This window comes from Rhinolophus sinicus, linkage group LG04, assembly GCF_036562045.2.
Source record: "Rhinolophus sinicus isolate RSC01 linkage group LG04, ASM3656204v1, whole genome shotgun sequence".
In the NCBI taxonomy this organism is placed as follows: Eukaryota; Metazoa; Chordata; class Mammalia; order Chiroptera; family Rhinolophidae; genus Rhinolophus; species Rhinolophus sinicus.
In genome coordinates, this window is record NC_133754.1 from 97250113 (window position 1) to 97267856 (window position 17744).

At 36.2% G+C, this 17744-nt stretch overlaps 1 protein-coding gene across 1 annotated transcript in view; it reads right to left on the minus strand.

Moving 5' to 3' along the window:
* Positions 1 to 3218: 3218 nt before the first annotated feature.
* MTMR6 (myotubularin related protein 6) overlaps positions 3219 to 17744 on the minus strand; it is a 35681-nt gene continuing 21155 nt past the window's right edge. Inside the window, exons 6-14 of the mRNA XM_019736553.2 lie at positions 17606 to 17740; positions 14542 to 14674; positions 13381 to 13490; positions 12871 to 12996; positions 10515 to 10564; positions 9884 to 10084; positions 7531 to 7656; positions 7318 to 7444; positions 3219 to 5471 (exon numbers count right to left, since the gene is read on the minus strand). Coding sequence (XP_019592112.2) covers positions 5211 to 5471; positions 7318 to 7444; positions 7531 to 7656; positions 9884 to 10084; positions 10515 to 10564; positions 12871 to 12996; positions 13381 to 13490; positions 14542 to 14674; positions 17606 to 17740 — 1269 coding nt within the window. The 3' untranslated portion in view covers positions 3219 to 5210. The remainder of the gene's footprint in view (positions 5472 to 7317; positions 7445 to 7530; positions 7657 to 9883; positions 10085 to 10514; positions 10565 to 12870; positions 12997 to 13380; positions 13491 to 14541; positions 14675 to 17605; positions 17741 to 17744) is intronic.

Genomic DNA, 17744 nt, shown 5'->3' on the forward strand with positions numbered 1-17744 from the left:
AAGGAAGGAAGGAAGGAAGGAAGGAAGGAAGGAAGGAGAAAGAAAGAAAATTTAATGGTTAAGGAAATCGGAAAGGAAATAAGCCAGTCCTAAAACTATAAACAAAATATTTCAGTTGCATATAAATTAGTATTGCAAAAAAATTATTTCCAGCAACTTTTGAATACAATACTCTGTACATCCTTGGCAGCATATATATAAGGATAAAGAGACCCACAAAGAATTCTTAATTTTTACTCAGTATTTCTATTAGTAGTAACACTGTAATTCTGAAAGTAAATTTTGTATATTGCACAATAAAGCAAAATGCTATTAGAAACTGGGATTTTCAGTTAAACAGGAAAGAGATACACATTAAAGGAGAAACCACTGTGGTAATAATTTGAAATAATATCGTTTAAACTCATGATTTTTAAAAATGTATGTCCTAGTTCTGTCCATTGAAAGGGCCTAGAAGCGGTAGCAATGAACACATCTAATGCCCAGAGTTTGGTTTCTAAATATTATTCCTCACTAACAGACACAATGGTTACTTGGAGAAATGGCTAATTCCAAAACTGAGGTACCAAAAGTAGAAGATAAGCCTATGACATCTACTTGTGTCCAAAACCAAAAATGTGTTCAAAACTGATAGGTGTATGTCAAAATGAAATGAAAGGAACGTAACATAAAGCTTTCCCCACCCCCAGGCTAGATTTAGAACAGCTTAAGTAAAAAGAGCATTTACTGTAATTGATTATAAAAATTCACACTCCTACAAGAAAAGAGGTGACTATTTTACAAACCCTTACTCTGAAAATTAGTGATTAAAAGGGAAGAATTAAACATTTACCATGCCTTTTTTTTTCAGAAGAATTTTCCCAGTTGAGTAAAAGCACCTCTTTAAAAAATCCCAGCAAATAAATGTAAAAAGAAAGAAAATTAGAAAATCACCATTTTGGAACATGCAATGAAATAACTGACGCAGGAAAATATGAACAGTGGATAGGTTGTTAGGGAATGGGACATTCATTTTGTTGTCAAAAATATCACCCTGCATAGCATTTGCTAAGTGCAAAGAAGAGCTCAACCAAGTGGTCAAATTTAGCAATGTAACCAACAGTGGACAGCCTAACAGTATACCCTCCTAACTCAATATGAAGTACACAGCGAACAAGTTAAATTGCACGAGGAAACAAGCAGACAAAACCAGAACATGGGATGGCGCTCTACAGCTGGTCTGGTTCAAAGTCAATGCGAAGGGTGAAAGGTGAGGGGACTAAGAGCTTTCGCCAAGGCAGTGCGTGAACCTGAACTGGCTGAGTACAAACCCAACAAGTAAAAGGCTGTTTGGGACAATGAGGGATTGAACTTTAATGAAATCAAAGCATTAGTAAAGTCGCAGGTGTGCTAATGGTTTCATCATTCAGGATAGACCAGGTTACGCTGCAGTAACAAAGAGCCAGACTCCCAGTGGCTTAATGGCTTAAAACAGTGGTAGTGGTCTATTTCTCATACCCACTTGTGTAGCAATGGTTCAGAAGTATGACATTCCCCAATTTATCGCTTTTCATTCCAGAGTAATTCTGTTTCCTTTAAGAACAACAGAGATGCTTAACAGATGAGGGCAGGTGGTTGAGGGCAGTGTTTCAGAGTGTGATTCCCCTACCATTTTGCATCAGAATCTCCAAAAATGTTGTTAAATGCAAACGCTTTATTGCTATGCAAATACTTTTAACTCAAGTCCCAACCTATACTTTCTGAACCAGAAATTCAAAGACTAGGGCTTTAAGTTGCTTTGTTATACATTCCACTATTTTATAAAAGTTGCTAACAGATATCTTACTTGCCTAGAAATAACTAGAGTATAGCACTGTTTATAAAAATGGCAGAAATTGTTTATTTTCACACAAGATAGCAAGTACAATACCATATATACTTTTTGAAATAATCATCACTCTTGATTATAGGCTGTCTTTTTCTAGATATGGGTTCCTAAAGCTTAGTTACATATTTTAAAAAATAGGTTCTACATTTTAATCAATCAAGACATGCTAATGCCAACTGGACTACTACCTGGAAAACCAACAAAATTGCTAAAACTTGGCCAAAGAAAATGGATGTCATTGATAAGTCTGCAACTGCATTTATACTTTTGCAGAGGATCGGCATTTCATCCAACTTAGAACGCCAACTGCAAGTCTAAAGTAGACCTTCTGGAGGAAAAAAAAAAAAGTGAAAAGGCCAGGCTAGCTACACACCTCTGAGTGGCCAAAACCGCAAACAGTGACACCAGCAGAAACACTGGTGAGGACGTGGAGCAGCAGGAACTCTCCCTCAGTGCTGGTGGGAATGAAGGCAAATGGTGCAGCCGCTTTGGGAGAGGTTTGAGGGTTTCTTACAGGACTAAACATACTCTTACCATACGATCCAGCATTCACGCCCCTTGGTGTTTACCCAGGGGAGCTGAACACTTCTGTCCTCACAAAAACCTGCCCAAGAATGTTTCCAGCAGCTTTATTCATAATGGCCCAAACTTGGAAGCAACCTAGATGTCCCTCAGTAGGTTAGTGGATAAACTGTGGTCCATCCAGACAATGGAATATTATTCAGTGATGAAAAAGGAGCTATCAAGCCATGAAAAAGCAATGGAGGAACGATACATGAATGTTACTAAATGAGAAGCCAATCTAACATGGCTCCACACTCTATGACTCCAACTGCATGCCTTTGGGAAAGGTAAAACTATGGAGACAGACAAAAGCTCAGTGGTTGCCAGGGGCTGAGGGATGAACAGGCAGAGCACAGAATACTCTTTTCTGCCAATCACTTTCCTCCTTGTGTTTACATCCAGCTCTGCCTTTGGAGAGACGTTTCCCCCTGAATGTACGTCCTCATGGGACCCTGCCTTCCAGCAACCAGTTGTAAGGGCAGAGTAAAATACTGATTGTAACATCAGGAAGTGAAAGGAGCACAAAAGGAAATTTTAATGGCATTATCTGCTAAACTTTTTAGCCCACTATATCTATTTTAAGTAGTCTGGAAGTTATTTTTGTATATGTTAATATTTAAATATTTATCAACACCCATTTTTTGGAAAATGAACTGCTCACACCTGACACTGTTCTGATTAGTAAAATGCGCAGGTCCATTTGATTTAGGGGAGCAAAAAAAAAAAAAAAAAATCCAACTACAATTTGATCCCATATGTTTTTTTCCCAAAAGAAAAACATTCAAAGTAAAACATGAACATTTAATTACCTTTAAATAATATACGAAATAATTTACATGCTATACATTCCCAAACACACTGAACATAAATTCAATTTTATAAGACATATACACAATATGCTTTTTACCAACATATTCCCTATAGGTCACTTAGGATGTTAACTGATCTCTCAGGCCATGTGCGCTGAGCATATAAACACATATATGTGCCTCAAGTTGAAGATTAAGATAATAAACCAAAGAGCTGAATATAAGAAGTCCCTAACGAGACTTTAAAGTCTCTTTAAAGATTCTAAAACCACAATCAGTACTGGAACCACGTAACAAGGCACAAAAGCTTTCCCTTTGTGGTCACAAAGATTAAGTTTCCTGTCCCAGTGCTTAAATATCACAAATTATATTTTATATATAGTGCATTTCTGTTAGTTTAAAAAGGCGTATTTTTCCTATTACATAATGTGTTACATACAGAAAACCATTGGCAAAATAAACAGGATTAGACAAGCTTTCATACAACAAAGCTTTCTTTCACTTGAAAAAGGTATTAATGTTCAAAACTAATAATAGATACAGGTGTAATAAAAAGAAGCATGAGCGAAGCTGTGCAGATTTCCTAGTACCCTTGAATTACCTTCGTGCCACCCATGTTAGTTAAATTTTCAGTTCTGAAGCCAGCTGGCTTCGGCAATCCTGACCTCAGGCTTCCAGGTCCTGTGTGAATGTGGTCGCCCCAGCCTGGCAGGCCCTCAATTGTAAGTGATTTTTTTCTTTTTTTTTTTTTGGAACTTAAAGATATGTACCAGTATATAGAACAAACGGTTAACATAACAAGGCAAAATGAAACTCTTCCCAGCAATTAAATCGTGTTTGTTAAACACTAACTTTGTATTAATCTATCCTTCATTTTCCTGTTTTTCTTCTATATTAACGGAAAATAATATTCCACATAGAAATGACTACTTTAAGATTCATCAAACCAAGGAAAGTCTAACCGGTCTGTACTTCCCTTTTGTTTTTACCCAAAAATGTTTGGGTAAACTGAAAGTAAGATAGTCTCAGTAAGAGTAACTCATTGAGAGAGAAAACAGTTTAAAAGTACAGGTACTACTCATTGTTTCTAAGAAGTTTTAGAGCTTTAGCTTTTTCTGCTTACACAGTTATCAAAGGAATAAAGACAACCACAAAGTAATCCATACATAAGAGACAGTCAAATGTGCTTAGACATACTCAAAAAATCAATAACCTAAGTTGTAGACAGCAAGTCATCAAATGTAGTACTAAGCAAATTGTAATCGGAATAAAGACTTCGGTTTCACTAATTCTGACCATGGAAGTGGGACCAGCTCAGCGTGAACTTCACAGTGAGCGGCTGCCCATTCAGACAGCAGCACCGTGCACACACGCCTGCAGTACTGAGGCCGCAATCTTCACAAATCAAAACAAGGCCGAAGCAAAGAAAACCACAGCAATCTTGCTCTGGGCTAGAAAACTCAAGAGTAAAGAATAAACCGAGATTTAAGGCTTTCTTAGAAATATTTCTCATGGCACTTCAACATTAAACATCACTAATAGGCAAAACCTGTAAATATTCACAGTTACATGGTTACATAATCCAAAGTACATGCCATGTCAATAATTACGGAAGGGACGGCCTTGTCAAATTTTGTTTCCTGGCAATTAAATTATGTTTAAGTAAGGCTCTTCATGTTTGGCTATAATTACTACATAAATCATACAGAATGTCAATTCACTAGTATACAATGCAAATTGTGTTTTAAGTAAATGTGCCAATATGACTTGTTTCTTAAAGAACTGAGACAGTCATGTTCCTTGCTAGAAATGCAATTAAACTGACCTCTCTATCACGAGAGCAGTTGTTATCCTTTCTTCAGCTATTAACCTCCTGCTGCCCTAAGATCACTATTCCGTTTGGTCAAGCACACAGACCATCCTCACAATATCCACTTCTTGTGTGATAGTCAGTCCAGGAAACACTGAGTCTAACAAGTCATCCTGGCCACGCCGTACTCCACGCTGACCACACCAGGCTCCGATTTGGAAAACTCGTCGGCATACTCGCTGTACCGATTATCTGCCGGGTTGCTGCCCTCTATAGTTCGAAGAGCATCAGTCACAGGTAGCAGAGTTTGCTCCTTAAAACACAGGGAGGTTTTGAGGGCAGGTGACTCAGGATGAACTGTGTGTAACAAGTCCTTGGTGAGAACTCCATCTATTTGCTCATTTTTGCGTTGTTTAATTTTCTAGAACAAATCGAAATGTGAAAAACATTACTAATTGCACATAGTACATGTTCATATACGTAGATGAGAGAAGAAAACATGCTTTTGTAAACGTCCTCTTTAGGTACAATACAAAATTAAATCTCAAAAAATTAATAAAATCTAGTGCAGATGAATAAGGCATGGTTGACAATCCAAATTATTTACAACTTTTGCAGGAAAATGGTTAGTTAAGTCTTTATACTTGACTGCAGAAGATCACTAGGCCTACATATTTGAAAAGTCCATACATAGAAAGTATGAAAAATAAACATTTCATAACGAAAGAAATCTATATGCGACATTCACCCTGAAATGACAACTGCATAATACAACACACACACTAATTTGGCTAAAGATTTTACTGCCTAAGAGCTTTCTCACATGGTTTTTCTTTTTCTTTTTTTTACAATGGTTTGTTAGGTGAATACCACAAGCTTTAGAATACAAGAGATTTAAAAAAAAGAAAAGAAAACCAGAAGATTTAAAAAGTATTCTTTGGCAGAGAATCACCCTCTCCAAATCCCTGCACTGACCTCCCACGATCCTGAATTACCTGCCTTTTTGTAACATATCATCCTCCACTTTACTCAATACGTCATTATTTAGATGGTCAAGGAACACACCAGCCTGAGAGGCAGACAAGACAGTCTCCCTAGGTTATAACAATTGTCTAGGATTTTAAAAATATGTCCTTACTGATTCTTTTTGGTTACATATGATGGCAAAGATTACAGAAAGGCCTGGGGGTAGACAGCGATTTCTTAAGGTTCACAAAAAAGCATGAAACGTAAAGATTGATCAATTTGACTACATTCAAATTCAAAACATCTATACGAAACATACCATACATAAAAAAGAAAGGACAGGAATAGACAGCACGAAACCTTTTGTGATACATATAACTAACAAAAAATCAGTGTCTGGTATACAAAGAACTCTTACAAATCAATAACAAAAAGGCAGATATGCCAATAGAAAATGAGCAGAGGCTTGAAGAAGCCATTTACAGAAAAGTGGCCAACAAACATGAAAAGTCACTCAACTTCAATTGTTACCTCGGAGATCCAAACCTGAAAACAATGTATGATCAGCAGCTGAATGGACTGACTGAGATATACTCATACAAGAGAATGTTATACAGTTGTTACTAACAAAAGAATTGAAATAAAGCTACATGTATCAACATGGATAAATTCTGAAACAATGTTGAGCAAAATGAAACGTGACAGCATGACAATCTGCATGTTGGTTTAAAACACGCAGTTTCTTAGCTGAGTGAATGCATGGGCATTCGCGGTGCATGATGCCCTGTGTACCTCAGACAAAAACTACATTCTTCGGTATTTTTTCAATATATAATAAAAATAGTATTTTAAACCCCACAAAACTGTTGTGGATACAAGCCTATGTAGTAGAAGTACACAAATACGCACAGGGATGATTACCACCAAATTGAGCACAGTGACAGCAGGTCGGGGAGGAGTCAGGAGGAGGACACCGGGTCCTCAGATGTATCTACACTTCGTTTCTTAGGACAAGAACATGAAAGCTCTGAAGCAAATATGATTAATGTTGGATTCCCACAAAGCTAGGTGGTAGATACCCCCATATTATCATTCTATGTCTCTAGTATATACTTCAGATATTTCAAAATCCAGGAAAAGTGATTCAAACTAACCTATTCAAAGTAAAAAAAGATCTGATTGAAACAACCATTGTATTTATGAGGTTTCTATACATACTAGTTTACACTAAGAACACAAGCAAGGAAACAAGCTAATTTCATATTCCAAATACATTACATTAGATACTTGAGAATACTTACAGATTCCAAGTCTTTAATATCTTTCTCTAACTGTTTATTTTCCTCATTCATGTTCATAATTGTATTACACACCAACTGCCTGGGATGCAATGTTCGATCAAACTGGTGGTACATGTTTCTCCAAAACCTTTATGACCACAAAAAAGAAAAAAAAAATTAATAAATTGTGTTTGAGAAAAATAGAATATAAATACTTCAATGATACCAACTTACTTAAAATTGAAAGATACTGTATTTGGCTCCAAAACAGCAAATTTCTGAGATTTGTAGAGAGGATTTAAGTACTTCTCTTGGTCATCCAGAAGAAACGGCCAGAGGGAGTAAGTCTTCTCCTTTAACCTTATATAACGAGAGAAACATAAAGATCTTTCCCACAGATGCCAATGCTCAGTTTTATAAATCAGGCAATTGTTTCCCAAGCAGATTTAAGTTTTAGCTTTTCCTTCTAGTCACAGTCTAATGTCACCTTGTCTCTGAATTCTGTATTCTGCTTTTTCACTTATAACCGTGTGATAAAACCATGTCTCTTATACAGAACACAGGTACACGACTTCCTTTACAACCACACTTTGAGATTCCTCTCTTAACTTACACAATTTCATAACCTTGGTCTCTGACACCTATTTCAGGTCACCACACATGCACAGGTGACCCTTAAACAACATGGGTTGTTAAAGGGTCCTCTTACACACGGATTTTTTTCAACAAATACACAGTTGGCCCTTCATATCCCTGGGTTTCACATCCGCAGATTCAACTAAGTGTAATCAAAGATAGTATTTTCGAATCCATGGATGCAGAGGGCCGACTTAAATTATACTCAGATTTTCAACAGTGTGGGGGTGAGGATTGGTGCCCCTGACCCCCACATTGTTCAAGGGTCAAATGTACACAGAATAAGATACTAATGTATCTCTCTGTTTGCCTATTCTCCCAGACCCACACCTGGGCTCTAATGGCATGTATTACAGGGCAGGGACAAATTGAAGTGTTGAGTGGGGAAAAAAAGGGAATTAGGAAAAATCAGGACATTTTATTCAAGAGTAAAAAAATGCCAATTATACTACAAATCTAAGAGTAAGTAGGTGAAGTAGGCGGGTAAAGGGTAGAATGGCTTTAGATAGTATATTTACCAAATAAAGATAAAATAGATAGGGATACAGGGGGAAAGGTGGAGAATCTGCTCATTTTTTCATGACCCCTAATATGGCCAATTGTATGTTTTTAGAGAAAGAGCGCTAGGAAGTGTTTTTATTACTATCTTCCTATTTATGAGGATGTTTGACACTAAGAATAGTTTTTCCTAAAGTAGCTCTATACTGCAAAAGTCACCTCTCCTAATTATGAAGAACTGTGAGATACTATAGGAGAGCTAAGTCAATATCTAATTAGTTCATCTGTCATACTCTACTTCAATTGTTATTCCCTTCACACATCTTTAGACTTTTCCACGTGCTCTCAGTTCTGCCTTCAACTCTGTTGAGAGTAACAGTGGACAGCTGTCTTCAAACTACCACCAGATTTAGCCTCTCTAATGTCACTTTAGAGCAGGGGTGTCCAAACTGCGGCCCACGGGCCAACTGCGGCCTGCGATCCATTGTTAATTGGCCCGCAGCAAATTCCAAAAATATATTTAGTTTACTTAAATAAACCAGGTGAGGCAATACGTACTTCACCTTGAGTCAGTGGCCCAGCTGTTTGTGTTTTTTACCGCATATGGCCCTTGGTGAAAACCATTGAAAAAAGTTTCGACACACCTGCTTTAGAGGTTCAAAGATCTGTAACTCCTCTTTATTGATTACCGTAAGAAATGAAAACTCAGAAGCCCAATGTAAAGAGTGCCAAAAAAAGGTATACACATGACTTGTTCATCTTTTGTCATCGGTATAGTCAAATATAAAAAGACATCTCATAGCTTTACCCAGATCTCCCTTGCATCAAAAACTAGCCAGCAGCCCCTAAGCTCAAAGACTGGGGAGGGAAGAACAGGGGTGAGACCCAATCAGGGACAGACACACACTGCAGCCAACATAGGCAGGTCTCTCTCCCCAAAGAACTGTCTGTTTAGAAACGTGAGGAGAGCTACAAGGCTTCATCTAACTTAACTTCCCCAACAGTTTTTAAATATTTTCCCACACTTTAAAACTTAGTGACCCATATTTTCTAGGAAATGAAATAATGTAAAGATTTTTCTGTTCTAAATATACATTCAGACTGGAAAGGAGCATGAAAGGGTTTCTAGAGTGTTGGTAATGGTTCTTATTCTGGGTGCTGGTTACACAGGTGGATGAGTTTAAAACATGAGCTTCACACTTACGACATATGTACTTTTCTGTATGTATGCTACACTTCAAAACAGATTTTAAAAATGGACTTTGACTATTAATCTGAGGGTATGAAGGATATTCAGAGGGTACTTGGCTTCAGAAATGTAGACAATAGAATCTTTACAATAAAATTCAGTTCTATTTCATACTGTCAAGATATTTTAAGTTCAACTATGATTTATATTAGACCTCAGCTATGTTGGAAAAATAAAAAAGCCGTCTTAATTAAACTGTCTTACTTGAGTTCTTCTCTTTCTTTCTGACAATTTCCAAGGAAATTTCCAAATTGGCATGAATGAATATGTTCATGGATCTGAAGAAGAAACGCTTCATTGAATTCAAAGGCTTGTGGAAACTGTTCAGTCAAATGCCACACACATTCCAAGAACTGAGTAAACACCGGTGAGACTTCCTTTGGGTCACCATCCAAATGGCCACACCTAACCCCCCAGAAAGTACAAGCTTTGAAAAACGTCTCTGAAAGAAGTCAATTGTTTGGGTATTGTTAAATTTAAACACACACATACACACACAAAAAATCCTAAAACATTATTACATTGGCATAAGAAAAACTGTGATATTTTTATTGAAACAATTAACACTTATGTGTTTTTCAACCAGTTTCAAAGGGTGTATTACCTTCTACCTATTACAATCCAGAGAAACAGTAATAAATTGCCATGAAAATTAACAAAGGTATAAAAATTGAAAGAAATGACAGAAAAAACTAAATCGGTCTTCACACAAAAAACCGTATCGCACTCTTACCTGCCATCGGACATGCAAGTTAATGAAGAATAAAAACATTCTGGTACTCTAAACCAGTTTTACTAATTTTACAAAATATATAAATGTATACCTGTGACTCACCTCTCTGAAAATTTATGTCCAAAGGAGATCCAATCCTTTTCTATTAAAACCTTAATAAGAAAAAGTAAATTCCATTTAAAACTACTTGGAATTTTTTTTTTGTTTAGAATGGATTAAATCCTATTATCTTAAAAACAACATTTATCCTTTTAATTTATGGTTGCAAAGAAAACATAAAAAAATTTAATTATAGGCAAAAGACAGCAAGAACCTGGATAAGAGGTTGGTTTAACAAAGAATACAAATGATCCATAGAAAGAAATACCAGTCTTATAACTTAAATTATTTTGGTTGCATTTATTACATGTTAAGTGACAAGTGCATGTTATAAAGCACTGTTGCATTTACATTTCTGTATGTATAATTATGATAAGATGCCTAGAAAGAAGGCTGGGAAAACGGAAATCAAAATAGTAAAAGTGGTTAATTGTGGGTGGTAGACTGGTTATGTTTTAAACCATTTGGCTTACTTGTAACATTACCTCTGTAATACTTTTTAAAAAAGAATGATAAAGAGACCTATGAAAAGTTTATATTCAACTTCAAATATTAATATCTAAACTCTTGAACAGCGTGTCTTTCTTAATGTTTCCTCTGTCACAATTCTACTGAAATAATTTAACAGGCTTCTAATTTTTTTCACTCTAAACAGCGTATCTTCTTACTATATAATATACATTATAATATCATTATATAATCACCAAGTACATTCTTTTCAGTGTCAAAACTGCCATTTTCAGCTTCTCTGACTTTGTCTTAAATCTCTCTGGAAGGCCATATAATGGGATGGGTAAAGATGCAGCTTCTGGAGTCACACTGTGTGGACGAACTCCGAGCTCCACCCCTCTACCTCCATGTGACCTCAGGCAAGAGTCCTTCAGGCTGTCGCAGCCGGTTTTACCACGAGCCCTCTGCCGTTCTCCTACACACCCACTTCTCAAACTTGCTCACTATACTCATTCCTCTGATGATCTCAGAGGAGCAGGAGAACAGCACCACCCATCCTGTCAGCTGAAATCATCCTAGAAGAGGGCTCCTATCTTCTACTCCACATCCAATCCCTGAACAATGCTATTGACTACTGCCTTAACATCCCCGAGGCTGAACCCGTCACCTCCGCCCAAAATGTGTTACTACCTTAGTTCTGGCCCTCTTTTCACTACTGAGTTGTCCTAACAGGTTCTACACTGGTCTCTTAGCCTCCATTCCCACTCTACTCTGCCTTCAGGACCTCAAACCAGTTTTTTGTTGTTGGTTTTTTAAAGCAAATCTAAGCAAGTTATTATTTCCTCTGTTTTAAAGCCCTTTAATGGAGATCACTACACAAACTCCAGTTTTCTCTTCCTCAGGCCCTCACCCCACCATATTTTTCTGCACCCAAGCCCCCCATCACTCACCCTGAACGCTGTCAGTCACACGTTACCTGCATTCACCTAAAGGAGCTGTGCTTTCATTCTCACAGCTCCTTTTGCCTGGGAAGCTGTCACTCTATCCCTGATCATTTGGATGCCTAGCGAACAATTAAAGCCAAACATGGCAAAGGAAATGTTCCTTATCTTACACTCTTCAAGATAAGCTGAACATGATTTTATTAGCAGCACTTCCATTTGTCCTGCCCCAGATTCAGTATGCTAGCACCACAAAATAATGGTGCTGAAAGGGACCTTCCCTTGCTGTAAGATGACACTATACTTAGTAATGCTAAACTAATGACAATTTCTCCCATCTCTTCGTTTTACTTTACTTGCCATGAGTTAAGACATAAATTTTGAGAACATGAATGAATCTCATCATACGTTAAAAAAATAAAAAACAAGAGCCAGGCCTTTAGCTTCACGAAGCCGAAAATCTGTTCACCTAGATTTTAATCTAATGTTCAGATATAAACGTGGTTCCTAACATGTAACTACAATTAATAAATGGAGTTTTAAATAGAAAGTTTCTTTTAGAATATAATTTTAAGTACTCTTATTTATGCCTTGTTTTACTACATTACTTACACGTTTTAGATAAACATGAGGGAAAAATACTAAATATTTCTATTGCAACAGTTTAGGAAATAATAACTTTTAAATCTAAAACTTTTTGTCAAAGATGTGGCACAAATGGAAATCAGTCTAACTCAAGGTTTCTCAACATCAGCACTACTGACATCCGGGCCAGATAACCCTTTGGTGTAGGGCTGTCCTGTGCAATATAGGTTATTTAGTAGCATCCTGGGCCTCTAGCTGCTAGATGCTGGTTGTACACTTTCCGTTATCTGTCACAATCAAAGCTGTCTCCTAACATTACCGTATGTCTCCTGAGGGAACAAAATCATTCCTATTTGAGAACCACTGGTCTAATAACTCCTTACCATGAATCCTTTGATTGTCCTGTAGTAGGAATCCAATAAAAGAGATCCAAGGGAACAGACCTGAGAAGTCCTATCCCAGCCATCGGAACAATGTACCAACACACTTGCATTTTCAACCACTATTGCCTGAAAAGAAAGACCACATACTTAGGTTCTAGCAGAATCCATTTGAAGTGAATCAATAAGTTCTACTCAAACCATTAAGTATTCCATTATAAAGAAGAGCTAGGACTGCAGTAATAATGTCACCACAGCATAATTTCCAAAAAACAACAAAACACAAAGCAAACAAAGACAAAAATACTTTTCAAAGTGTTCGGGCATTTCTTTTTAAGTCCCTACATGAAGTGCTACATGATATTTTTGAAGCTCAGAGTAAGAACTTCATTAAAGAGGTAAAACAAAATACAAGTTACCTGACTAAAAAAGATACCAATACCCAACAGAATAAATCCATCCCTTCCCAGCCATTATAAACCCCCAAACCAAATATGAGCTATGAAGAGTTACTTTGGCTAAGAAGATTGCAGCATCCATGACCGCTTTGATATGGCGAAGCCATCCTGAGCTCTCCAAACCAGAGTAGAAATCATTGACAGAAAGCCCTTTGGTACCATTGACTGAAAAGGGGGGGAAAAACATTTCAATTAGAATGGGCTAGAGTCTCCACTTCTCCTATTCAAGGTATCTCTGGGTGAGTGAACTGGGGAAGAAGAGAAGAGGACAAAATAAATGGGCAGGACTTAATAAAAGAACAGATGCTATCAGAGGCTCAGTAATTGACTTTTTTTTGTTACATTTTTCGTCTGTCTGTGCTTTAAAAAACACTCCTACCGTGTTTCCCCGAAAATAAGACCTAGCCAGATAATCAGCTCTAACGCGTTTTTTAGAGCAAAAATTAACATAAGACCCGGTATTTATTATATTTACATTATATTATATTATATTATATTATATTATATTATATTATATTATATTATATTATATTATATTATATATTATAGACCTAGTCTTACAGTAAAGTAAGACCGGGTCTTACATTAATGTTTGCTCCAAAAGACGCATTAGAGCTGACTGTACAGCTAGATCTTATTTTCAGGGAAACACGGTATCTCTTTTTTTAAAAAACTTGTAGCACAAGAGTTTAATTAAAATAGTGTGCTGTCTTAAATTTTTAAAATTCCACACCATAACTAAAGAGATACATTACTATTTAAATGAAACATTATCATAAGTTAATCTTAATTGTACTGACTAATCAAGAATACCTACCTAACAATAGCAATTTTTTGTAAAACTATTAGAATGATACTGTTCAATAGAGTAGCTACTACCCAAATATGACTATTAAACACCTGAAATGTGGGCAGTCCAAAATGAGATGTACTGTGGTAAGTGTAAAATATACACTGGTCAATTCCTAAGCTTTAAAGACAAAAAAGGTAAAACAGATCATTACTAATTTTTTATATTGATTATATGTTAATGTTTTTAATATATCAGGTTAAGTATATTATTAAAATTAATTTCAACTATTTCTTTATACTTTTTAAAATGTGAGTACTAGAAAATTTCAAATTACATCATTTAAAATTTGACTTTAAATTTATGTTTGACTAGCATTATATTTCTATTGAACAAAGCTGACTAGAAGGTAAGCAATAATCATACCTTCCAATAATTTCTGAAGGCTGGACCGCATGACATGAATGTTTTCAATTCCAACAAACTGAAATCTAATATTAGAATAGTTGTCTTCATTTTCATAACCTTTTCCAGCTGCTCTGTTGGCCATTGCATTCAGCTAAAAATAGAAATTTCAGAAATTTAGAGACAAATTGTTTTTATCTTTTAACTTAACTTACCAAAATATCATGAAAACACCAAATAAACTACATTTTAGCTAGCAGAGAGTTTAAAGGAACTCATCAAAACTAAACGTGCTACCATTTTTTAATAAGTAAAAAGGAAGTCTAAGCAAATTACTGTTTCCTCTGCTTAAAGCCCTTTAATTACAGCTAATTAATAGTTAATAATAGTGAAGAAAGATACTATAAAGTAACAACGTGATTTCTATATAATGGAAAAGTCAGACAAGTCTCCACAAACACTTCATAAAACTGATTCAGTTAGTTTTTACTCACTTTTCCATGTATTTGTAACACATCAAAATTTCAAAAAGAAAGATCTCCTATGTAAACCCTAATGATTCAGAGCTGGGTAGTTTTTCTTTTCCAGACTGAACCTATGAGATTCACCTCAGAACAGGCCTGGAGCACCTGGTCACTCAGAAAGCCATAGGGACCCTGACGATCAGCTCTGAGATATACGTCAGATTATTTGAGGTCCTCCATATTAGAGATCACTGGAGGCCCACACAGTATACAACACGGCGTATAATCTGCCAGTTTGAAATAGCTCCAAGAATTAGGCCAAAAATAAACGGATCTCGAGAGAGAAAACAGATGGCCTGGAGGCCCATGATCTTCAATTTTTACATCAAATGCTAGCAGAGATTCACTTAAGGTTTGTCATGTTTGATTCTTTCAGGCTAGGATTTTATATAGTACATTATTACAGTTTACTAAATATTCTTATAAACTCAGATGAAATGGCATCTAAATTTTAGGAAGAAAAAGGAGCTTTTCATTCAGAGGATTGGGGCCCAGGTTGGTACCAAATACAGTTAAATTTTATTTACTGACTCACTAGTTATTCAGCACCTATGATGACTAAGGTAAGAGTTAGATATTAAAAATGTTTTTACAGTACTATTACTTAAGTTTAACTACTAAAACAAAACAATCAAAGATATATTTTCTCTGTAAAAGTCAATTATACAAATAAGAGATTCCTGAGAAACAAATAGCCCTCAGATGTTACATTCAGAAAGTCTTGCATTACAATCATCTTTTATATCTAAGTAATATCACCTAAAAATAGGTCTAACAATTAATCCACCTAGATTATACAAGTAAAACAAAAATTTTCTTACAAGAGATATTACCAATGCTCTTGACTTCTAAGAAAGTCTTAAAACATTATCAAATTATCAGTTTCTAATTTTTAATATTCCTTAATTTATTCAAATTAATCGTATCTTCTGTTTTCTCCATTATCTTTTGTGAGGCTGCATAATGATGAGAATTACTCTGATACAGCTATCATTCTTTTCAACAAAGCTGCCTAAAATTGTGGTCTATATAGCTCACTCGCTTTTTCTCATCGCTTTCTCTTATTTTCTCATCATTCCAGATTTTTGAAGAAATCCTCACTATAATTCTGCCAATGTTCTTTTGTGTAGCCCACCAGCTCTGCATACGATGCTATAATAAAAATTAAAAGTCATGTTAGCTACTACCATTGAGGATTTTAATTACTTTTGTTTCAGGACCCTCATATGACTCGGTTGTTTAACTGTATTTATAAAAAGAAAAAGGGATTCTGACATTTGTCCCAATGATAAAAATTTAGGAGACGGAAAGAAAACTGACTCGGTGGTGAACACACAATGTGAGATATCGATAATGTATTATAGAATTGTACACCTGAAATCTACATAACTTTACTAACAATTGTCACCCCAATAAACTTGAACTAAAAAAAAATAAATTTAACCTTACATAATAGATGCCTAACGGAACAACTATTTCCTGTTCACTATTTATAATTCTCTAGTTCAATGTTTCCTAAGTTAACTTTAACTGTTTTCCTTATTTTCTTGAATATTTCAAATTAAGGTCCATTATTTTTAACATGAAATGTTTTGCCAATTAAAAATTCTACAGGGGGCCGGCCCGGTGGCTCAGGGGGTTAGAGCTCCATTCTCCTAACTCCGAAGGCTGCCGGTTCGATTCCCACATGGGCCAGTGGGCTCTCAACTACAAGGTTGCCGGTTCAGCTCCTCGAGTCCCGCAAGGGATGGTGGGCTCTGCCCCCTGCAACTAAGATTGAACACGGCACCTTGAGCTGAGCTGCTGCTGAGCTCCCAGATGGCTCAGTTGGTTGGAGGACGGGCTCTCAACCACAAGGTTGCCGGTTTGAATCCCGCAAGGGATGGTGGGCTGTGCCCCCTGCAACTAGAAACGGCAACTGGACCTGGAGCTGAGCTGCGCCCTCCACAACTAAGACTGAAAGGACAACAACTTGATGCTGAACGGCACCCTCCACAACTAAGATTGAAAGAACAACAACTTGACTTGGAAAAAAAGGCCTGGAAATACACACTATTCCCCAATAAAGTCCTGTTCCCCTTCCCCAATAAAATCTTTAAAAAAAAAAAAAAAAAAAAAAAATTCTACAAAAAAGGAGTAAGAATTTCTAATTTTCATGACACACACACACACACACACACACACACACAATTTAGTATTTCTTCACAATAACATGATACTGATACACCATTAATAGTTCCCAGTAAAACTCAGCTTTCCAAAACATGTGTGTGTGTGTGTGTGTGTGTGTATATATATATATATATATATATATATATATATATATATATATATAGTCAGAAAATATCAGAAAACCCCAAAAAAATCACCGTTTGGGTTACTGGAAAATTGGTCTCCTAAGTTGGTATCCTTTAAAAGATTGATTTTCTTAGTATCATTAGCCTCAGTTAATGTAAAACTAAGATTCTGATATGTTAAATATGGACAAATTCATCAACTCTTAATAATTAAAGTAACAAAGATAATTAACTAATAGACTGTACTGTATTCAAGACACATACTTTGGGCCTGGTATCCACGACATACATATAGCGATTGGCTGGGTTGGCTTTGCTAATGGCTTGCAGCAAATGTTCATCCTCCAGGCACCGGGCACTGAATCCTGACAGTGGTTGGCTACATCGACAAATGGCAGCCTAA